Raw genomic sequence first — 25,220 nt, 5'->3', positions numbered from 1 at the left:
TAAACACTGTTTTATGTGTTCAGGACAATTTTTATAGTTTTTTATTCTTTATAATGATCTGTTCATATCTTCCCTCCCACCCGCAATCTTTCTGCTGGGTTTGATCATTTGTCCTTAAAATTTTAATATTTTTAAAGTATGTTGTAAAATATTTTCTCCCAGTTGACTGGTAGCCTTTTAATTTTGTTATGACTTTTTCCAAGCAATTAAAATGTTTTTGTATACGTGTGTCAAGTTTCTCAGTCCCTGTTTACACCCACCCCTGCTGAAACCTCTGGCTTTTCAGTAACCATTACAGAAAGCTTTTCCCTATATTATGGTTAAAAAAATTCATCCATGTTTTCTTCTAATAGTTATATGATTCATTGTCTTTTAAAATTTTTGTCTTTTTACATTTAGACCCCTAGTCCCATTTGGAGTTTACTCATGAGTGAGGTGTGAGATACACATCTAATTTTATCTTTTTCCAAATGTTTACTTAGTTATCTGTTTAATAGTTCTTTAAAATACCAGTTATGCAGGAAACCAATCTTTTTCATTTTTTGTTTTTTGAGATACTGGGGGATTGAACCTATGGGCATGGTACCATCTTCAGCCTTTTTTATTTTTGATTTTGAAACAAGTCTCTTCAGTCTTTTTAAACTGCTGAGGTTAGCTATGAACTTATATCCTCTTGCCTCAGCCTGCCTAGTCACTGGTATTTTTGATTTCTCTAATAGGACTTGGTCTCTCTTACTTTTGAATATCTAAGAACTTTCCCTCTGTCTTGATCTAGTTCTATTCCCATTTTATACCCCCTTCTGAATCTTAAACTCCTGAAGGAAAACAGGAATAAACTGAGCACATCTTTAAATTTTTGCAATGCTTGGCATATAGTAGGCTAATATATATTTGCAAATTACGAATAATGACTGCTCTGAATTATTAAGAAAAGTTAAATTCACTCAAGAAAGCAGATAAATAACTAATACATTTGAGAGGAAAACTCTCTCAAGATTATTAAAACAAAACCAAATTTGGTGTTTAAAGAGGAAAAGTTCAGTATTTGGAATATGCAATTCTGTAGACCACCTCACAATTTCTTATTATTAATGAAGTATATGTTTTCTTACAACAAAAAAGAGATTGTGCTGATCTTACTCAAGTTCAGAGTATGAATATTAAAGAAGATGGCTATAAATAATAAAATAATGAGAAATGATAGGTCAAATCTAAGAAATAGAACATTCTTCTATACTGAGGTCTGCTAGTCTACTAGACAGCCTCCCAGAGATTATCATGAAAAGCTGAAAAAGCATTAGATAATATAATTTGAAAGACATTTTATTCATCATCAGGAGAGAAGGACTAGATGAATTTATTTGGCGTTTTCCATTTCTCATTTCTAGAACTCTAAGAATAACAGTATCACAGATGGAGGGAGACTGGAGCTTATGAGTTATTTAAAAAAATAAAACTCTTACTGCCTTTGGTGAAACAAAATATACCTAAAATCCATATTATGGAAAGTGGTAAGCAAAAGGTATAATATTAATAATAAAATTACTTTTTACTAGTGTCTATCAGGATATGCTTTTTTGGGTATAGAATAAATGGAAGAAGGGAGAAATATATTATGGAAAAGATTTTATTAGACATATTTATATTGTTTCTAGAGGGTATTTCCTGATGTACTGTTTTTAATGTTATAAAAAATTTTACTTTATGATTAGGCACCAAAACATTATCAAACTGCTTCTTAATATATTCAGTTCCTTTTATCCGCAAACCTCTAAAGATCTTAAAATGTTTATATTTCATTACTCTAAGAAAAGAAATTAAAGGCCTTGCTCTTGGTCATATCAGTGAGATGTTAGTTGCCCATTTTAGGTACAAATCCTTAAATGCTAATAATATTAAATCCTTGTACTGGTATTCTTTCAAAAAACAGATCATCAGGTGTTGACCTTCACTTTTGCTGGCTAATGTCCTCTTCCTCCCCACTTAACTTTTAAAGAGTAGAGAGGAAGACCACTTTCCTACATAGCTGATTATGCCTTGAATATCATGAGTCATTCTTTCTATCACTATGGAAGCTCACAGGGCTTCCATAGAAAGAAAATTCTTTCTGCTTACTATATGCTACCTTTCTTAATTCTATTTCATTTTTACAGATTAATTCTAGAGTCTTTTATTAAAAAAGTACACAATGTTGATTAATGCAAAACTACCAGTAAATGGCATAAAAGGTTAATGTCTTTCCAATTTGAATGTCTTAGATTATCATGAATGCTACCCATAAGACAAATAAGATACAATAAGGGCCTTCTAGAAGATGGTTTCTAAATTATTTTGACTACATAGAATGAATAAAATCATTGAGTGGGCATTCTTTATATGCTTACTTATAAAACATAAGAATGTTCTGTATATGAAACACTCAATAATACAAAAAGTTTAAAAATATCAAACATTTGGGGCTGGGGATGTGGCTTAAGTGGTAGCGCGCTCGCCTGGCATGCGTGCGGCCTGGGTTCAATCCTCAGCACCACATACAAACAAAGATGTTGTGTCCGCTGATCACTAAAAAATAAATAATAAATATTAAAAAATTCTCTCACTCTCTCTTTAAAAAAAATCAAACATTTAATATGTTTTCTGTACCCCAAATGAATTATGTGTATACCCACAGACCAAGGAAGGCAATTATACAAACAATATGGCTAAAAATAATAGTATCAGTACTATAAAGAATAGATGCCCACTCCTTTGGACAGTCAGAGAAGATCGAAATTAATGTCTAAAAAAGGTAAGGAGACAAAGAGCTGAGTTTTAAAGGATGGAATACTTTTAGAAGAAAGACTTCCTAGGCAGAAATGTGCAGAGATTCAAGAAAACTCGAGGAACTAACTATTGGGTTTGGTAAACATGGGCAGAGAGGGCTGGAGGTGGGGATAGGGATGTTGGGTATTAGGAAATGAGCCAAAACACAATGAAAGGCTCTTTATGCATTAACTTTGGTTTTGATTATACTGTAACAGAAGTTCAACTCAAAAAACTTCAGCAGGAGAATGATGTTTTTTTTTGGGGGGGGGGTTAGGGGAAAGCTACTGCTGCATAAAGACATTCAAAACAAGGGAAGAGAGGAGAGAATGAGCAAAGAAAAGGAAGAAAGCATTACACAAGCCCAATAAAATATATAAAATCTGATTAAATTCATGGGAATGGGATGATAGAAAGGTACTAAAAGACTTCCAACAATACAGAGTTAAGTAATGATCAGCTTTAGATTTTAAAGGAACTACTTGGCAGCAGTGTAAAGGTTAAAGAACTGAAGGCCAGGAGGTGAGTAAAGAGTCCCTACTACACTAGACAAGATCAGCAGCACAATTAGAGGGGCTCAGTGTAAAATGAAAATGCAGGAACAACTACCGGAAAACAAGGCCATTAAAGATGTTAAAGTAGAAACTTTTTCCTCTCTTCAATATTCTCTATCTTCATCTTTATCCACTATTCAATGTCATCTTTATCCACTATTCAATGTCCTACTCCCTCACAAGCTAAATGTAGACCATCACAGGTGCCTGGGACCCAGCTGATGGCTTGGCATGGGGATTGCCCACTGGTTGCCAGGTTACACTTGGCCAGCAACCAAATCTATGTGCCATGTTCTGACTCAGGGCAGGGAAGTTGAGTCAGGTTTCTTCCTTTCCATGGATGCCACTGCAACTTGCTAGGTACCTGGATTGAGGATGGACAACATTTCCCCCTCCTCACTGCTAGCCTCTGGCTAACTACCAGGCACTCCTGAAGTTGTCAAGTGGGTAAAGACTGCCTCATCAACCCTTGGCCCAAGACGCCATGGGGTATGCAGCCTAATTCCCATCTTCCTCATACTTGTGCATAGGCCTGTGCAAGAGTCAGAGAGTGAAAGTTATGGCTGGGTGAAACAAAGACAGGGTGGCAAGATGGGACATCATGGGGAAAGAAGTGAGCAGAGAAGCCATCCTAAGGAAAAAATAGGCCTCAGGTTCTCCCACACATGCTATAGTTGGCCCCAGGTCCCCACATATGCTCCATTGTTCCACTGGACTTTATTTAAAAAACTAATTAAAAGATCTATCATCAAGAATTTAGACAACCACAAAGCATTAAACTTCATGCTTAGGGCTTTCTGAGTACACGCCCCAGGGACTGCACTGGTCTCACATTAATGAAATTGGTCTTGGTACAGTTTAAGGACTGATAACTAAAGTGAGTTAATAATGGTGAGGCTGGAAAAGAAGGGATTGGTGAATTTGAAGAGAGGCAGACAAGAAGACCTGGTGACTAATTTTCAGAAAGAGGGAAGAGTATGTTATGACTCAGGTTTTTGACTGGGAATTGAAGAAATCTGTAGAACTACAAAGTTAGAAATTAAAGGGGGAAATTTGGGGGAAAAACCTTAGTGAATATATTTTGGAGCAAGCTGATTTAAATTCTTAAGGGACATCAGAACCAAGATTTAGTAGAAAACAGAGACCTGTTTGGAAGGATATTTGCCAAAACTGCATGTTCTATTTCCTGATTTGTTGATCATTAATTCATTGCTGTATAAAAATCATAAAAGACTCTGAGATGATCTCAGTAGAATCACATTAAATGAACCCCCCATATAAATATAGGAATTGATAGACTACTTACAAAGTAAATTATTAAGTGGAAGAAATTATAAAGTATATGTACAATATATAAATAATACTTAAGATATGAAAATTTGTTAATAATTTTTTAAAAAATTTAAAAATTCCATATTTATGATGCTGCAATAATTTGCCTTTTTTTTTCTTTCTTTTTATAATTTTTTTATAGCACTGGGGATTGGATCCAGAGTCTTCCACTTGCTAGGCAAATGCTTTACTACTGAGCTACATTTCCAGGCCTTTGCTTTTTTTTTTTTTTTTTTAAACTAAATGCTAAATGTTATGCTTTGTATTTTGACATCCTTGAGTAAAAGTATATGTATTATTTTCCTTATAGAACGTAGTTTGCATAAAAATGCAACCAGGCAACATATCAATAATGATTACCTAAACAATTTGTACAAATAAGCAGCAAATATATAATATAATCCACTTTGGTGCCTCCCCCTTTACCTTCCTCCTTTTAATATTGATTTGAAATCAATATTAAAAGCATTAATAAGATTTTATATTTTTCATCCTAAGCTTTCTAAAGCTGGTGTTTATTAATTTTTAACAGTTTTTCTTGAGATACAATTCAGTTACTATAAATTTACTTTTGAAATGTAGAATTCAGTATTTTTTATATATATAAAAACTCATGTTACCATTCCCCAAATTAAGCTTCACACCCATTAGCAGTCACTTCCCCTATCTCATGACAACCACTAATCTATTTTTATGATTCTATGCATTTGTCTATTCTGGACATTTCATAGAAATGTGGCCATAACACGTGGCTTTATGTTTATGGCTTCTTTCACTTAGCATATGTTAAAGGTTCACCTATGTTGTAACATGTATTAAAATATCCTTTTTATGGACAGATGCAGTGATGCATGCCTGTTATCCCAGTGACTCAGGAGGATCACAAGTTTGAAGCAAGTCTCAGCAATTTAGCAAGGCCCTAATCCTTGGGTTAGTGAGACCCTATCTCAAAATAAAAAATAAAAAGGGCTGGGGATGTAGCTCAGTGGTAAAACACCCCTAGGTTCAATCCTTAGTATGAAAAAATTTTTTTAAAATATCTTTTTATGGCTAAGTAATATATCATTGTATGGATAGACCACATTTAAAAAAATTTTATATCTATTTTTGAGTTGATGAATATTTGGGTTGTATCTATTTTTTTAGCTATTATGAATACTGATGGTATGAACATTCATGTATATTTTATATATACATTTTTAATTTTCTTGTATATATAACTAGAAACATAATTGCTAGGTCATATGGAAACTCTATGCTTAAACTTCTGAGGAACAATAGAACTGTTTTTTAAAGTAGCTGCCACCATTTTACACTGTCCCACCAGCAATGTATGAGGTTCCAGTTTCTCCACATCCTCACCAATACTTATTATTGTCCCTCTTTTTGATTATAGCCATTCAAGTGGTTATCAAGTGATGTAGTTTTTTTTTTTTTTTTTTTGTACTAGGGATTGAACTCAGGGGCACTCAACCACTGAGCCACATTCCCCAGCCCTATTTTGTAATTTATTTAGAGACAGGGTCTCACTGAGTTTCTTAGCACCTTGCTTTTACTGAGGCTGGCTTTGGACTTTTGATCCTCCTGCCTCAGCCTCCTGAACCATTGGGATTACAGACATGTGCCACCACACCTCAGGATATCTGATTTGTACTTCCCTAATAACTAATGATGCTGAGCATTTTTTATGTGCATACTGGCCATCTGTTTATCTTCTTTAGAAAAGTGTTTATTTAATTCCTTTTGGAGGCTTTTTAACAGGTTATTCAATAGCCTAACCAAAAACAATTACAACAAAATGTTTCAGTGATATTTTAATCACTTTATACTCTTGGAGTGAAGCTCATTTAAAATGAAACCAGTAGACATTTACTATATAACATTCAAAACATTAAAAAATGCAGTACAATGGTACTGGTACTATCTATAGAATTAAAGGGTCCTGTGTTAGAAAGGGTCCTCAGGGGTATTATTCTTTATCAGTAATGCTCACACCTGCTGAGTGTAAGTGCATTTGAGAAGAGCAAAAATACAATTTGCACAGATAACCCTATCAAAATCAGGAAGAAAAATTTCTTTTCCACACCTCTAGCTTCTGAACTTCTGTGAAAGAGGAAAGCATTTGATATAATTTTTACTTATCAGGTAGAGTTTGTGGCTAATTGTTATGCTCCCTTAAGTGGACATTAGCTCTTTAAAACATTTATCTCTAATTGCAAATTAAAAATTGTGCTTCCCCTCCCTTGTTAAAGTTAAGGAGAAAAAAACATTGCTCTGAGGGAACAGAGGCTTGTACAGTTTTCTACAAGAACTAGCCATAAATGAATACATCTGATCCTTTAAAACAGCCCTCTTTTTTTGTGGGTAGGACAAATAGAAACCCAAAGTTAAGCAGATACAACCCATTTGTAGGAATTATCACAAATTAAGGAGGGTTCCACCCATATTTGGTTATTTAAGTTAGACTCTTGGCAATATTTTATGCCAAGTCTGCTTCTTTTTCTTCTAGGTATTTGTCAATTCCCATTCTGTCCCCTTAAGGGGTTGTTTCTAACCTAATTCCTATTCCTCCCTTTCTCTCTTTTTTGGCTCCAAGACTCCGAGTTCTAAATTTTATATTTTCTAGGATATTTATCATTAAAAGTTTTAAAATTATACTCCCTCTGATTATAAAATAATTTAAATGTACAGTAAATATTTGATAACTTCAGACAATAATTTTTCTTTTCTGGCAATAACATGTCTATTATTTTTACCTCTGGGAATAACAAATTGACATATATGTTTCATGTGTTATATATATATATATATATACACATATAAATATACATATGAATAGTCTTTACTAAAAGAATAAGTATTAATACAGGGTGGTTCCATTATGTATCTTAACTCACATGATCAATGAAGACAAAGCAAAGAGATACAGAATCTCTAGGCACTTGGGGAAATAACATGAACTGTCTTCCTGGAATATGACAGCAATAACAACATAAAAACTGAATGGTTATACTGCTTGTATGGTAGGAATTCAATTTCATTATTTCACTCCTAAGATAGATTCTTAGGCTGGTTAGAGGTCACTGTGCCAAGTATAGCAAGTACTTTGTAAATTTAGACTGGTAATCTAACTGATGATATGGCAACCATACAGATCATCAACTAATATGCAGTGCAGCAATTTACACAGGAGTAACAGTAGGCCACTAAGAAAACACTGTTGCTTAGTTTCTTCAGTCAGACTTGAAGGCACAAAGGCGGCACTTATTTCACAGTAAGACACTAACTAAAATGAATTTGTAATATTTACCAATAATTTAAACCCTGGATTGCATATAAAGATACATTTATATGGGAACATTTAAATACATTTATATGGAAACATTTAAAAAATACAGAAGATGGGGCTCTAGTCCAGAGGTCAAGATTTGAACCTAGAGATTATAATTTATCTGATGTGAGGTGAAATTTAAGCATTAATACACTGTTTGGAGTTCCTAAAGGTGATTTGTACGTATAGTTAAGAGCTGAAAACCACAGGTTTAGATAATACAATTTTTCTGGTCCTTTGTTTAACTTAGAAAAACACTTATATCGATCTTATTGAGGATTCCATGCAAAACAGAGACAAATACAAACCAAGCCTTATATCTTATACTTAAGAAAGGACATGATATTTCTTTTATAAGACTCTGAACATAGTCTACATTTATTTTCTGGGGCTTTACTTTCTTATAAAAAATTATGAAAGCTTTTGTCTTTTGACAGTCATTTATATCTACTGTATTATTTGATTGGTAATGCTCAGGTGTCACAGCAACAAGAGCACAAGGAAGGTCACACAGAAATATGCAGCTACTGCCGTAGTTCAACTGTGCTTTCTTTCTGGTTGTCTTGGCATATTTTTTTAGTGTTTCAATTCTTTCAGAGCAAGCTCAAAGCTAATACAAATGAAGCAGCTGTGATTGCATTGTGCTACACTCACATGGAAGGCCAACTCAGACCACTGTGTTATGAAAATGGGAACACTAAGCCAAGCACCGGGCCTGGAACACAGGAAGCTTTCTCTTAGCCAAAGTCAAATTGATAGCATGGTCTAAGTAGACTTGATACAAAACCATAAATATCAAAGTCACTTTATGATAAAATATAAAGAAAGAAGTTTGTTTAAAAAACAAATATAATTACGGGACATCATCATTTTACCATTCTGAATTAAAGTAGCTGGATAACTTACTAGATTACTCAATTGTCTCCACCACCCCTGTAATAAATGCTGTTTTTATTCAAAGAAAAATACAAATATACAAAGATAAAAATCTAGCAAGATGTCAAAGAAAAAAAAAACATGATGCTATTAAAAGAGGCAAAAGATTATTCAAATGACTAAAATAATTTTTGACAAATCTAATGGTCAAAACTCACACCTGTGAAAACATTATGAGTTTATACATATGTATGACACCTAAAGGGCTCAAAGAATATTCCTAAAAATATCATTAAATAAAGAATTCTATCTAGTTTCAGTTTTCAATGTAAGTAGACACAGTATAAACTACATACATAAAATACCATAGCTCTGAACTCAAAATGTTAATTAAAATTTCTCTTTGTTGAGGAAAACAATCTAACTTCTTCACAGGCACATTTCTTTCAAATAATATCTTATTAAATGATATTAAAATTGGGGCTGGGGATATGGCTCAAGTGGTAACTCGCTCGCCTGGCATGCTCGGGGCGCTGGGTTCGATCCTCAGCATCACATAAAAGTAAAATAAAGATGTTGTGTCCACAGAAAACTGAAAAATAAATATTAAAAAATTCTCTCTATCTCTTTAAAAAAGATATTAAATATTTATTATTCCACTTGATTAGAGACATTATTACTAATAATAAGAGAACAACTGTGAGATAAACTCATTCTACTCATGCATATTTCATCTATTCAACAATTATTTGTTGACTGTTTACTTACTATCTATGCACTTGGGGTTGTAACAGATATTCATTATCCAATGAGGGCAACAGGCCTATAGACAAATAAACAATTGGAATTAAGGTATGTGTAAAGAAATACAGAATGGGGATGGAGGAAGAACAGATAGACCATCCTGAAGATCTATGCTTTTTCCTATAACTGTGATTAGATAAAATAAAAATACATTTAAATAGTCCTCAAAACCAAGACCTTGCCTTAATCTACGTGTTCAGGAACCTTATAATAAGAAATACATATACTCTGCTGTACTGTTACTTATTTTAAGATTTGATAACTTTTTGTTAATAAGGAAGACATACTAAAGTTTTGAGCTTCCCTCTTGGTGTTCACTGTCATAGTAATTCTTATTTCTGACTTATCCAGGATATGAGCAACCTCTGGCCTCTTTTGGATCTCCTTAAAGTGAACCACTACACTAGAGATATTAGTAATATTAGCTGAAGGTTTCATGTGTGCTGGCCTTTTTTTTTTTTTTTTTTTTTTTTGGTGATGGACCTTGTGAATGTGCCCACTAAGCTATACCCTCAGACCTTGGGCTGACCTTCTATTGAAGAACCTTACTTTATTATTCTAAATTAGGATGGTGATAGTAAGAGCAAAGCAGCATTACTTAAAGAAAAAAAGCAAGTAATTTACAAGTACTTAGTGATATTTACACAACTTGATTCAGTTTTTGAACCAAAGACAAATGTTTCAATCAATGTATCTCTAATTCTTCAGCAGCCAACATAATTTAGTTAAGCCTGACAAACCCATCACAGTCTTGCCACAACCTCTCTTTCTCAATTCTCTTCTGCCATACTTTTCAAATCCTGTCTCATCAAATCCTTTCTATTCACCCAGGTCAAAGGTCTCATAATGTTATCTTTGCAAAATGCTATTCCATAAGCCTGGAACACTGTATTTCCCTTGTCAATTATTTTCTTCCAGTCTTTGAAACTCAGCTCAAATATTGTTCCTTGATAAAATCTTGGGTTACACACTACCTTGTTAATGACCTGTGTTACCAGGCTTACCCACTTCATTATGAATCAGAGCATTTTTCTCTTACTACGAGATTATAGGCTTTCTGACAAAGAAAATTCTGTGTTTTCATTTGTTTCCCCAAGTACCAAGTACTGCATGCCAAAAGGGGATCGATAATTGGTGAATCACCAATATTTTACCCAAAGTAAGAACTTAATAAATGTGTAAATAATTTCAGTTAATACTTGCTAAAATCCATTTCCCCTGCTTCTTGGTAAGTCTGAAAATGGAATAGGGAAGAATACAGCCCTTTATGAGAGTATATTGCTTGTTCTTTTCGGAGTCTACTTGATGAGTGGTAAACCTACTGTTCACCATGGTAACAACATCTGAATCTAAGAACCATGAGTACCTGTGCTAAAATATCACTTTTGTCTCTTCATAAAACTAATATGGAAATGATCTTCTTTGAAATACTGTTAACTTAAGTATTTCAAAGTTTGGCTTCCTTTTGTATTGCTTTCCCATATTCAGAGTCCATTGTGATATTAATTACAAAATACATTGTGTTGATGTAGAAATAAGACATACTTCTAAATCAGAAATATGTTTAACAAAGAGTCACATTAACTAATAGTGTTATACAGAAATTTAAAAAATACAAACATACTTCTACATATATCCAAGTACTGACATGGCTCATTTAGTCAGAATATTTTGGTTTCTCAATGGCAACCTTAAGAGCTATTAACAAATGTAAGTCTGTTTGCCTTTATCCTAAATGGATTCAAATTGTTTTTATGATTCCTTGACTTATATTCTGTTTTTCCCTCTACTTTTTTGTTTGGCTGGTAATCAGTGTATCCTTATGGTTATTTTCCAGAAAACTATCTAGGTGAGCACCTATGAATGGTGGTTAAGACTCCTAGATAGCTAAGTGCCTGAGCTTTGTCACTGCAATTCTCTAGTGAAAGACTTCTTCTTTCTCTCATTTATTTATTTATTTAGTTCCTTCCTTCCTTTCTTTTCTGTGGGATTGAATCCAAGGGTGCTTTACTACTGAGCTACACTCCCCACCCTTTTTATTTTGAGGCAGAGTCTCACTAAGTTGCTGAGGGTCTTGCTAAATTGCAGACATGGGTAACTTGCAATTGTCCTGCCTCAGCCACCCGAGTCACTGGGATTACAGGTATGCACCACTGAGTCTGGTTCTCTCATTTATTTCTAAGATTACCAAAAGAGTACCTGGTTTGTAAGCAGAACTAGTTTCCACATATGTCCATATCACTGCTTTATAATTTCAGTTAAGAATTATGAGTCTTATTAAGAAAAATGTTAAATTAACTGTCACCTTATTGTTTAAATAAATGAAAATTGTGGTTCTTAATTCACATTTAAAAAGTCTGACCATAAACTTCAGATTTGATATAGGATGTACTTTAATGTCACCATACTGTACAGAAATATTCTTCTTCGTTTAACCTTAAAAAATTTAAAGAATTTGCCATTTGCTTCCAGCATAATGGTGTAAAAACATCAAATTCTAACTCAATCTTAACTCAGTTAAGCACATCAGTATAGATTTACTATACTGTTATCTGATTCATCAGGAAAAAAAAAAAGAGGGGAAAGAAAAAAACTGCTGTTTCTATTCATAAAAAAAATAGCTAAGTCTATGGTACAAAAAAATTAGTAAAAGACACTAAATCCAATTTTGCAAAATTCCTGTAATAATTTGATAAAAATATTAATCTGACACTTGTGATCTTTTAAAATGAGAAAATGTATGAAACTTTGAATGGTGTCACAGGTACAGATGTCCACAAATTCTATGTGCCCCTAAAGTAAAAGAAGGGGAAATATTGTTCCTCAGGATTACTACAAAATAAAACAACATTTTGGTTAACTTACATAAGAATGTCCGCTTATACACCTCAAAATATTTCTACCCTAAAAGATCATTTCAACTTAAAAAAAATAGTATTAGAATAAAGGAAGAAAGAATGTGCCATATTAACCTGAGAGAATAAAGAGAAAGAAAATTTTTCTTCCAATAGAAAATTTTATTTCTACTGTTTATTGATTTTCATTATACCTAGAATAATGACCATCCTTATGAAGCAATTCTTTCAATATGTTTTAATAACATGATGTGTTTAGAAAGAAAGTATATTTTTTATCCAATAATCAAATAAAAGAGATGACTTAAAAATCTTAATTACTTAATTATATCCAAAGGCACAAACCAGGCCTGAGCCTAGTGCTCAGCTGACTAGATCACCTGTGGTCCTTCCATCTCAGCATACTTTTTGTATTTAATATTCTCAGTACTGTTATTGGGTTTAAGGAATTATTGTCTTTCACCGTATTTCTTAAGCATTTAAACGGTCATCTAAAAGACAGCTTAAGCAAAGAACAGGCCATTTCTTAGCATTATAATTTACAATTCTCTAATTCTTTGAAATTGCTTGGCAACTTTGTGAGTCTCACTACTCTGTGCTTATGATCTAGCTCTAGAAATTTTAAAAAAGAAATCATATCCCTATCTCTAAAAACAGAACTCCCACAAACATTTTTACAGAATTGTGATAGGTTTTCCCTAGCAACTTTGATAAAAGTATTACTGCAAAGATTTACACTCTATGGTTCACAGAAATTAAAATTCAATGTACTTAGTTATATATTTTGGAAATATCCCATGAGTGAAAACAATATTCTCTAAACTCTAATACTGAAAATAGTGGACATTCACCATAGATAATGTATGCAAACCAGTAACGCTGTTCTTTAACCTGAGTATTGTAAAGAAATTCTTGAGGTACAAAATGTGTGGTTTTTTTTTTTTTTTTTTTTTTTTTAGCAGCTGTCTTTAATAAGAAAGGAAAAAAGCAAAATATTTTAGAGAAAAGAAACACTTACTGGTACTTTGAAGGGTGAGGTATTTGCAGTGTCCATGGAATTGGGTTTCTCTGATGTACTGGTCCCTGAGATACTCCGTCTACGGGGAGATCTTTCTGCTGGCACCTCTGGAAAAGAGGAAAGTTGAAACATCATTAACTAAGCACCCAACTTAGCAGCTTTCACCAAACTGTAAAATTAATGGTTTCTCAAAAAAAAAAAAAATCTACTTTAAAGATTAATTACATTTTATCTCCTCATAATTTGTCTCTTTTTCTTTGTAGCATTTGACATTAAAGAGACTTGGTCAAAGTTAAGAATCTGTTTTAGTGTGACACCTTATATCTTGTTTTGTGTAATATAAAAATAATTGCCCAAGTTTTGGTTAATATCTTTAAGCTCACTTAATATTTGCATCTTTTAGTATAAAAATCTACTTCTTTATCAGCAATATAGGCGTTAACAGAATCAAAAGAAATTTCTAACATTCTTGTGAACAAAATATAGTCTAGAGTTGCATATGATTTGATGGGGTTTGCACAAAGGTCAAAGTTCGGTTCTGTGCTGATAAAATAATTCACTGGATTGCAACAAAGAAGACTGAAAGCTGCCTATGCAGATATAAAATAATATATATGCCTATGCAGATATAAAAATAGATCAGCTTCTCCTTGTTCTGGCAATATGACCTTACTAAGATCTTACTCTGGAATCACAAATCTGTTTAAACTGGCCTAACAAGCTTAGAATTTTGCAGATGATATGATCTTCTCCAATTTAATTACTATAAACTGTACTAAGGCTGCATTTTAAGATTTTTTTCATAGAGCAATATATATACGTATATACACACACATATATGCACATACACATGCACACACAGAAGATATATACATATTATACCTTTATCACAACTGCTTCCCATCTCCACTTCAACTGACAGACATATAGGAATCCAGCTTCTCAGATAACATTAGATAATCTCAACATGGACAAGGGAAAAAAAAAAACCCACATCCTAAAAAAAGTATTCTGTGTTATCTTCCAGATCTTAAAAAATACGGAGTAAATCGTGACTCCGGAGACTGACATTTTGATTCCTGCTGTTCTCCCTTTAAAAGATAGATGCAGTTTAAACTTCCATTTCTGGCCTCCTGGCCCCTGGGATCCGTGCTACTTCCACTTAAGAGAAAGCATTTTTTCTCTCGCTCCCTCCCTGTCTTGCTCTTCCCCCTCCCTCTCTACAGCTTGCAGAGAGAGCAAGCGAGAAAGAAACACACAGGACTGCAGCTATTCATTCAATCAATCGTTTCGACTGCACATCCTCATTAGTTACTTTCAGGCTATTAACAGACGTCCAACCACTGCCTCCCCTCAGTTTCAGAAAATTTCACTGTATTACACTAATCTGCAGCAAGAAAAAAACATTTCCTGAAATTTATATTCACCTAGTACTAAAAGGACACCATCTTACACAGACCCAGTAAGGCACACAAATCAGTCCTCCTAAGAAAACCCAACTGGAAGTGCTTACCCTATTACTATTTGCATGCCAGACACTGATACTCTTTTCCATGACTAAAGGTATCTGCTCTGTGACATCTTGGCCAGAAAGAAAAGAGGCAAACTGCAACATTCCTAATGGCTGAGAAGTTAACAAAAGCGTGTCTTATATGCCTGCAGTGTAAGAATTCCATGTTATTGCTCTTTTTTAAAATTATGACCAATAACTAGAAGTCTCTCAACTTCTGTCTAACCGTCAATGGGTAAATGAGCCATTTTTAGAATTAGGCACACATGACTTCTAACGCACATCTCTGAAAAAATGGCAGTATAATTAGCTCAGATTCATGGGAATGGCACAAAGGAATTTAAGCAAATCAGCTTGTAGAAGCACACTGAACAGCAAGACCTTCATACTTCAAGAATATGATTTTACAGAGTGATTACCTAAGTTAGGTGATTCTATGATGAGTGGACAAGACAGATGGGGAAAGGAGCTGGTGAGTGTAGAACACTTTTTTCCTCTGATAATTGCCTATAAATATCAAATTAAGATACACTAGACTATTACAGTATAGTACAGCATATTTTAATCTCTAAATAATATGCAATAAAATCAAACTAGGAGAAAAATAAGTTTCATTAAGGTAGGATACAGTGATCCAGTAAACAGTTTCCTTTATAAGCAATGTTCTGGATAAAGAAAAAAATTGAACTTAATTTTGTCACTTTTTTCCAACCATGTTATTCTAGATTTCATGCATATGAACCTATGAAGCAAATATATCTAATACTTAAACTACTTGAAATGATACTGGCTAAAATGAGCAACTACATTCAAACTCTAATAAATATGGCATTTGTTGTACTTTTCTTTTCCTCTTTCAATTCTCACATGGTATCATAAAAAAATAAAATCACAACTCTGTTATAGTTTATAGGATGTTACTGAGTCCAGAGGAAGAATTAAAAAAACTTTTTTTGGGAGGGGTGGGTACCAGGGATTGAACTCAGGGGCACTTGACAACTGAGCTACATCCTCAGCCCTATTTTGTATTTTATTTAGAGACAGTGTCTCACTGAGTTGCTTAGTGCCTTGCTTTTGCTGAGGCTAGTTTGAACTCAGATCCTTCTGTCTCCTCCTCTAGAGCCACTGGGATTACAGTGCACCACCACGCCTGGCATCAAATTATTTTTGAAGACTGAACAATTGCCAATATGGTGGGAAAACAAAGGAAATGAGGTAAGCTAAATCAACTAGCAAAAAGAAGAAATACTTTACATTATGTCTATTTCTCAACCCTCCATAGCACTGCAATTTATATCCTAATATAAAACAGGCCTTTGAAATATCCAGGTTCTTTAGTGCTCAGAAGAGTTATCCCCTAAAAAACCAATGTTCATTGAGAAACAAGGTGGCAGCCTTCCTTGTGAAGGACAGAATGGACAACCTGCTGGATTAGTCACAGGCAGGCCTGTATGTGAAATCAGTCCTAATACCTTTAACTTTAAATTTCCAAGCAGAAAAAGAGAGCTGCTACTTTTCTCTTAAAGCTACATTTCTGCTAACTGGAGGGAAAATCTCCACTAATTCCAGCAAGCCAACATTAGAGAGTGCTCTTCCTACCCTCACATGAACTTGCACTGCCTTTCACCTTCTGTAAAGTTCCTTTCAGAGTCACAATATTTAATTATAATCACTTTCTATAATTGAGACAAGAGACACACAATATTGTTTCAGTAGATAAAACTCTGAAAACTGCTTCATTTGCTATTTCATTCTTTAAAAATAATATTTTCATCTTCACATTGAAAAACAGAAAAAACTTATATAATACTTGGTTAAGTTTTAAAGTTATTTCTTCATTTCCTTTGCCACTGAGTATGAACTAAGATGCAGTGACAATTTATGATGATGAAATATAACTTCAACACTGATCCATATTAGATGATGTATTGAACAAAAAAACTATTTGATTGGTAGTACCTCTACCAACTATCTATGTGATTTTGTTAAAGCCATATCACCTTTCCTGTCCTGGTCCTCATCATTTAATAGACTAGATAATTCAGACCAATCAGAGATGAAGACAAGATTAGGTTTATATATACCATGATGCAAAATTAGCTTTTTGGAAAAAAGGGGCTCCCTAATGCCAAAGTGAAGTAGTATTATAATGGATGCCATTTCTTTAACATAACACATTTTCCTTTATGTCAATGTGCTTTCTTTGAAAAGTATGGCAAAGAAAGTGACAATTGAATAGGAGCAAATGTACTTTTTTTTTTTTTTTTTGGTACCAGGGGTCTTTTTTTTTTTGGGTGGGGGGAGGGTTAGGGGCACTCAACCACTGAGCCACATCTCCAGCTCTTTTGTTGTATTTTTAGAGACAGGATTCTCACTGAGTTGTTCAGTGCCTTGCTATTGCTGAGACTGGCTTTGAACTCAGGATCCTCCTATCTCAACCTCCCAAGACACTGGGATTACCGGCATGGGCCACTATGCTGGCCTAAAGGTAATCTGATGAAGGAATTATCTGTTCAACAAACAGAAATCAGCCTCTCCTTTAGAACCTAATAGTGTATTCATGGTCTTTAGTTCACTTATCAGGAAGTAAATGCCAAAAAATTCCTGGATGTTTTATTTTTTATTTTTTTTTAAAGAGAGGAGAGAGAGAGAGAGAGAGAGAGAGAGAGAGAGAGAGAGAGAGAGAGAGAGAGAGAGAGAGAGAGAGAATTTTTTTTTAATATTTATTTTTTAGTTTTCGGTGGATACAACATCTTTGTTTGTAGGTGGTGCTGAGGATTGAACCCCAGCCGCACGCATGCCAGGCGAGCGCGCTACCACTTGAGCCACATCCCCAGGCCTCCTGGATGTTTTATAAGGGAACAAAATAATTACGTATTTGGGAGAACCCTAAAAGAGTAATTTCCTGGGAGATAGTGAATTCAAAATTACTATTTTCTTCAAGTTTTACAATAAAATGTATTGCTATGATTTTTATTTTGTTTAAAAGTATACCATGTTGTTTTTTTTTAACCCACAGATCCCCATTCTTTATCCCTGTACCTGACATTTGATAGGTGCTTAAAAACATTTGTTAAATGAATAAATATTAAGAATGTGGTTAAAAAATAAGAACAGTACATAAAATATGAAAGAATTAAAGAATTAAATTTTGCTCTTAGCTTCATTCTCCATGGGCAATTCTGATGAACCAAAAGAATTTTATTTGCCCAACTATTAACATCTTTAAGCTATCAAAATGCTCTAGCTTTCCAGTACCATGGCTGTTTTGGACTTGCACAACGACTTACTATTCTTTTTAGAACTAGACATGTCATTTCTGATATTTTTCTTTAAAATTTAACATATGTGCCACGTTTCCTCTCAAGATTGTTATTCTTGGCTAGCTACTTGAAGGCAGGACAATTACTACAGTTCTTTTGTACCTACTACCATCAAACGTTATCTTTCCTTTTACAACTTATCCTTACCACCATCCCAGCCCTATTCAAGACACTAAAGCATGGGAATTTAGAATATTTCTGAAATTCTATTGAAATCTAATGAATTCTTGTGAAAACACATTTCTTAACAAGGTATAAATAATCAGTTATATGTGTATGTGTACACTGCATGTGTGTTTATTTATATTATATAAAAACTCATTTATTAATTCATCTAATTTCCACTGTCCACTATGTACTCATATCAGAAATTGTATGCTTTTGTAAACTTATATGAAGTTAGGGCAGCAAACAATATATGTTATTGCATATTGGAAGGTGTTTTAGAGGAAATAAAAAAGTAGTGAGGGAGATGAAAAGGTATTGTGGTTTAAAACATGGATTGGTGTGAGTCAATACTTATGAAGGTGAGGAAGTCAGCCCTGCAGATTTACCAAAGAAGACCCCAGGCAAAAAGAAGCCAGAATGAGTCTTACACAGTAAATTGCAACAAGCAAGCCTGTAGGACTGTGTGCCAGTTAGTAGAGGCAAGTAGCAGAAAAAGTCTGAGAGGAATTGGGGCAAATGTTCTCAAATCAGGTTCCAAAAGCCTCTGAAAATATCTTAAATGAGAAAGGTATATATTAAAAAATGATATTAAGCCAAATTATCTTAATTATCAACTATTTTTACCTTTTGTTAAATCTATTTAAAGTTCATATACCATCATGTCATCCATGCATATACTTAACATAAATAACATAGCTACACCTGTCATGAGTTCTGATGTCTACCATTTTTAGAATTGTTTATCATACTTTGAAAAAACAGATAGAGAAAATGATTTTTAGATACTTTTTTTAAAAAAAGAAAAAGATGTACTCCTATAAAGCTATTTAGCACCTCTTTTGTCAAAAATTTGTCTAGAGGAAAATATTTTATAATTTTAGATAATATTGAATGTTTGTTATGAGCTAAGCACTGCATCTATTATCTGTCACTGTCCTTGCTGCAGCTGTTGGAATAGTTAACACTATTACTCTTTTTGAGGAAGATGGAGATCAAACTTAAAAAGGAACAATCTTAACATAGTGAATGCTAAGTTCAAAAAATTCATTAAGAAAGGTGAACAAAATGTAGAAAGAGATTTAAAAAGTTTTGATTTGGTGAACCCAATGATGTAAAAAACCAAAATATCATAGTAACATTCTCAAATTAAGGGAAAACATTGCATATTCACAGATGTATCTTGTATGTCTCATCACTTCATATTAATAGCTACCCAAGCCAATTCCTAGTACTTTTTGTATACAAAATTATAAAACATGAACAAATGTACTGATTGACCAATGACAATTGTTCAAGAGACCTCTTAATATTTTTTTTTGTTTTTTTATTAGTTAATCAATTTATTTTTAATAGGTATATATGACAGCAGAATGCATTTTGATTCATTGTACACAACTGCAGCACAACTTTTCATTTCTCTGGTTGTACATATGTAGTATCATACCATACCCCTTAATATTTTTGATACTATATTTTGGAAACATGTTCCTGATGTTATTTTCAAAAAGGGAATTCTTCAGCTCATTTCAGAAGTCTTTTTAAAAATCAGTGCCTTTTTAACCAAGCATGATTTAAAAAGTGAATACATATATACTACTAAATCTTTGTTTGTATACCTATTCAAGTCACTAAAATTTCAGCATATATAGTGTAGCTGTGAATGAGTTTACTTCACTATAATCTATTTTCCTTTATACTGAATAAATGATAACAACAATGAACAGAATGAGATGTTGGTGGCTCTAGTTATCAATGAATGAGATAAGCAAATGACTTATCTCTCCATGCTGTGAATCCTAAATTAGATGGGAGGCACAGAAGACATTTAAGAAATAAAAAGAATGGAAAAATAGGAGGAAATGTGTTTGTACCTTTTAAGTAAAGGGGGGCTCTAATAAAATGTCAAAACATGAAAGAAAAAGGCTTTTATATAGGTGAAGTCTCATACTTTTGTTGGAGAACTCACTGGGAGCTCAAAGATGGAGTTAGAAAACAATATTAGAAAGGAAAAGCAACAAGGGCAGAGAAGAAAATCACCTACTGCATTTATATAGTTGCTAATGCCATAGCACCTGAATGCTTTATAGACTTTATTCACCATTTTCAGTAGGACATTTTCTGAGTATTCCACTTTACTGCCTTAAAGCCTATATACCAACAGTCACCAGCAATCAGCTGCTCTGGAAGACAACACTCCCCCGTCCCCGCCCCGCCCCGCCTTCCACAGTCACATTAATTCTTCCAATTTGTATCACTTAGACTGCATGCAGCACTTCACTCAAACAAGCAGCCCTTTCAAGTCTACATGCCCCAGACACTCCAATATGTACAGGCTGGTGCTAAGTACAGAAATGTGGTAAATTCTCAAAAAGACTATTCAGTCTTCTCATCTTTTCCTTGCATCAATAAATTTATTATTATTATTATTATTTAAAAATATTTGTTCTTGTTAATATAATCGGAAAAAAAAGTTCTCCCTGGTAAAGTCAACTTAGAACTTCTCATGACAATGATGAATGAGATGATAAAGAATAGCTTATTGTCAACCAAAAAGGCTAAATAAGAAAACAGCTCAGAGATGTTTATATGGTATATTTAAGTTTCAGATACAGAATATATGTCTGATTCTTTAGTGTAACAATCAAGCATCTTAATAATGATGATGATAACATAACAATGATAACTGTAATACCTTACTACAGCTATGAATTATCTTTTTAATCCACAAAACAATCCTTTGGAGTTGGAATTATCACTCCCATTTTATAAACATGGAAATATAGAGATGTTCAGTACTCTGCCACGTGTGCTCAGCAGGTCAAAGGCAGAATAGTGACTGGAACCCATGCAGTCTGGATTTAGAGCCTATTCTTTGAATCGCATGCATGTTATTCTGTTCTCCATTAGTTTTGCATTAAAATGGTAAAAAAAAAAGATACATAATCTTGGAGACTATCGTTTTCTTATTTCTTCTTAAAAGTAACTGAAAATAACAATATTCACATGATCCTTCATATTTTAAAGAGAACTGTCATACTCTTTTGAGGGGTCTACTGCTAACAGAGTCCATTAAGGAAAACACAATCCTGGAATACTGATTGATGAGAATATCCTAGCCAAGAAATATAGAGAGGTGAAGCAATGGGGCAAAGAGGGAGAAAGGTTACCTATTAAAAAAAATTTTTTTAAAGTTGTAGATGGACACAATACCTTCATTTTATTTATTCATTTTTTATGTGGTGCTGAGAATCAAACCCAGTGCCTCGCACATGCTAGGTGAGCATTCTACTGCTGAGCCACAACTCCAGCCTGAAAGGTTACCTATTTAATAACAAAAGTGTAATGATGGAAAAAAAAACAAGCAAAACAGAGACACAAAGTATAAAGACTATCTACTACTGATTCCTGGAATTTAAAAGTGACAGAAACCCTCCAAAAATAATGTTCCCTTCAAATATACCTAATCTCCAGTATATATACCTAAGTGGGGAGACAACTATTTGGACAAATTCTAGGACACAAACACAGATCACAGTAAGATCTTAGGTTTTGCAAAGAACAATCTCTAAATAACTAAACAAAGCACTTTGCAGTCTAAAATGATTACTTTGAGCATTTCAATTCAGTTATTTATAATATTTTTAAAATCCCCTACCTCATTTGGGTGAGTTATATTTTGTAATCAACTATGAAATATAAAACCTCTTTGAATTTCTATAGCTAGGCCAAGACTTGCTTCAACTTATCTATAACTTATTTAATACAATACTCACATTATTATATACTTCATAATAATTATAAATTCAATTTAATCTATAGATGTGCTTGAAGACCTTTCAATATTTTCTATAGTTGATATTAATAATATAACTGGGGGTCTAATCTTAGAATCTAGATTATTCATATGATAATTTCAGTATTCACTGACCATTAGAGAGAGAGAGGGAAAGACACAGATTCAGTCACTAATTATACCAAGGCCTACAAAAGACTAGACTTTTTTTTAGTCCTAAACGGATATTAATAGAGAGAAGAAAACACAAGATAGGTTACTTGGAAGGTTGAGGTAGGAGGCTCATTTAAGCCTGGGCAATATAGCATCTCAATAGATATATCTTTCTCTATTTATACAAATACCAAAATATATAGACCTTTGATATAAAGATGAAAATTTAACCATTTACTGAGAATTAAATATTTTTTTGGTACTATACCCCAAACTGTTTACACTCAATATCATTTGTTAGTGAAGGTAATAGAAAAGGGAGGAGCCTATAATATTGGTTCCCCCCCTTTCAGCCACCAAACATTGCCAAGTCTGTCTTTGATATGTCTGTCAGATTTATATTGTCCTCTTTATTTCCACTATCATTTATCATTCTAATCTAGGGCTTTTTATCTTATCATGCAGATTATGGCAGGGATTTCCTAATTTATCTGTTTCCTGTCTTTGTGTAACACTATCCTGCTCACCATCACCAGATTAATCTCCCTAAAGTACTACTTTCTTGACGTGATTACCTTATTAGAGATTACTTTAGATAGAAGGTCAGTCTTTTTAAAAAATATTTCACCTGGCCTTAATTTACCTGTTTATTCTTTTTTGCCAACAATTCCCCAAAATTGCCAAAGTCAGCTGATCTCTGATCTCAAATTGGCCACATTCACTCCCAGGTGTTTTGTCTTTGCTAGTGGTTTTCACCTATTTGCCAAATCTTAGGTGACCTTCAATTCATTTACTCCTATAAAACCAGGCCTAATTATTCACATTTCTTAGATTTTCAATTTAATGTTTGTGTAAATTCATATTATTTGATTATTTCAAGAACTTCAATCCTTAAAAACAAGACACGTGGCATCCAGGGCTTAGCTGGACGTATCTCACCAAATATAATTGAATTTGGGGTACCAAATTAAATTATATTCCTGACCAATATTACTTCTGCAATTGAGGTTCTATGCTCCAAGATTTAAATAAGGGTGATCTTTGTCTAAATTTTCAGATAAAATAAATTTTAATGGATTATCTTAATTTTAAATATTTCTCCCACAATAAACCAAACTGCTGTTTTTCTGGGGGAAAACTAAAACAGAATAAATAAAGAATAAATAGTAGTAAATAAATTTTAACTAAATAACTAAAAGCCAGTTAAGCATATGTAGTCTGGACATCCTTTCTCCCTGCTTTAATAGTCACATGTTCTTATAATATGGTTTTATTAGATTGAACCATTTAGATTTGCCATGTTTTTAATTAATTTATTTATTTTTAATTTTTTGGTCCTGGAGATTGAACCCAGGGGCAGCTTAACCACTAAACCACATCCCCAGCCCTGTTATATTTTATTTAGAGACAGGGTCTCACTGAGTTGCATAGGGCCTTGCTAAGTTGCTGAGGCTGGCTTTGAACTCTCAATCACCCTGCTTCAACCCTCCATTCTCCCCAAAGCTGCAGGGATTATAGGCATATGCCACAGTTCTGAGCTAGATTCCACAGAATAGGTTAAGCTTTCTTATTTTTTCCTCTATCTTCATTGGGAAAACCACATTCTCATTAACAAATGTCAAATCACAAGGGTTTTGTTTAATCTTCAAGCTATCACAATTTACATTTGAGAGAGTTTTGTTCCTAATTCCTCTGGAAATGCTTAGTAAATTCTTATTTATCCACAGGTAGAGGTGTTACGGTTGGGTGAAGAACTTCAATCCTTAAAAACAAGACACGTGGCATCCAGGGCTTAACTGGATATATCTCACCAAAGCATGGGATACACAGTTGTCTATTTACTCAGCACCTAAACTTTTCATAGCCCTTGAGCAGAATCAGGAAACTGACTTACCTATGCTTTATCTATTACACATGCTAATGTTCCTTTCATTGGATAGTTAATTAGGAATTGACTATTTGGAAATCATAATAATTAATTGCATTTCTCTTAAATAAGTTCTAAGAATCTTTTGTTTTTATTATCTCCATCTGTAGATAAATAGGAATTTACTAATTTCCCAGAGTAGGAGTGGGCAGGGACACCACTGCAGTGCTTTTTAATTTGCTCATATCTATTTATTTGATCAAATCCTTTTTAGGTGTAGTGAGATAATGGCCATGAAAAGAAGAGAAAGAATGAGAAAAGGAAAAAAAAGGAAGAAAGGAGAAGAAAAAAATCCTGACACTAGATAATTAGAACTGATAAAGATATTCAAGAGCTAGGAAAAGATGTTTAATGATGACTGTTTTCCTTTCCTAGCATGTGTTAGGATCTAAGTTGTTGGTTTTAAGGCTGCTTTTGTTTTTCTTCTCGGTGTTTCCCTTATTTAGGCTTCCTTATGTGGATGTTTGTATATGCTGTGGGAGAGGAATGGGAAGCAAGTAGAATCAGACAGGCTCCAGAGAAACCAGGACTTAAGAAGTGCATATGTTTCTTAAAGTCATCCAAAGTCCAACATAAGTGAGGCTATGATAAACAAATTAAAAATAGGATTAATATCTAAATACATTTACCTAAGCACAGAATTGGAAAAGACCCAAATAGGACAACCTTTTACATCTAAATTGCATGAAAAAAAATCATTGATAGAATGTTAGGATTTACAAAAGAATTAAAACAAACTTATGCTAACTATGAGATGGTTCAAATAATAACAGA

General features: G+C 33.5%; 1 protein-coding gene across 8 annotated transcripts in view; it reads right to left on the bottom strand.

Moving 5' to 3' along the window:
- Positions 1 to 25,220, bottom strand: part of Rasal2 (RAS protein activator like 2) — a 323,464-nt gene that overhangs the window by 79,271 nt on the left and 218,973 nt on the right. For 7 of the 8 annotated variants that reach the window (XR_013426392.1, XM_021722624.3, XM_021722625.3 and 4 more), the window contains one exon: positions 13,573 to 13,679. Coding sequence is in view for 7 of the 8 variants with exons in the window: in XM_021722624.3 (XP_021578299.1) it covers positions 13,573 to 13,679 (107 nt within the window). In the remaining variant the exon portion in view is untranslated. Of the gene's footprint in view, positions 1 to 13,572; positions 13,680 to 14,454; positions 14,561 to 25,220 lie in introns of those variants that run through there. The other variant, XM_078022372.1, reaches the window with a different exon arrangement.

This window comes from Ictidomys tridecemlineatus, chromosome 10 (genome assembly GCF_052094955.1).
Source record: "Ictidomys tridecemlineatus isolate mIctTri1 chromosome 10, mIctTri1.hap1, whole genome shotgun sequence".
NCBI classification, from domain to species: domain Eukaryota; kingdom Metazoa; phylum Chordata; class Mammalia; order Rodentia; family Sciuridae; genus Ictidomys; species Ictidomys tridecemlineatus.
Note: the sequence above shows the minus strand (reverse complement) of the source record. Positions and strands in the feature narration are given on the sequence as shown.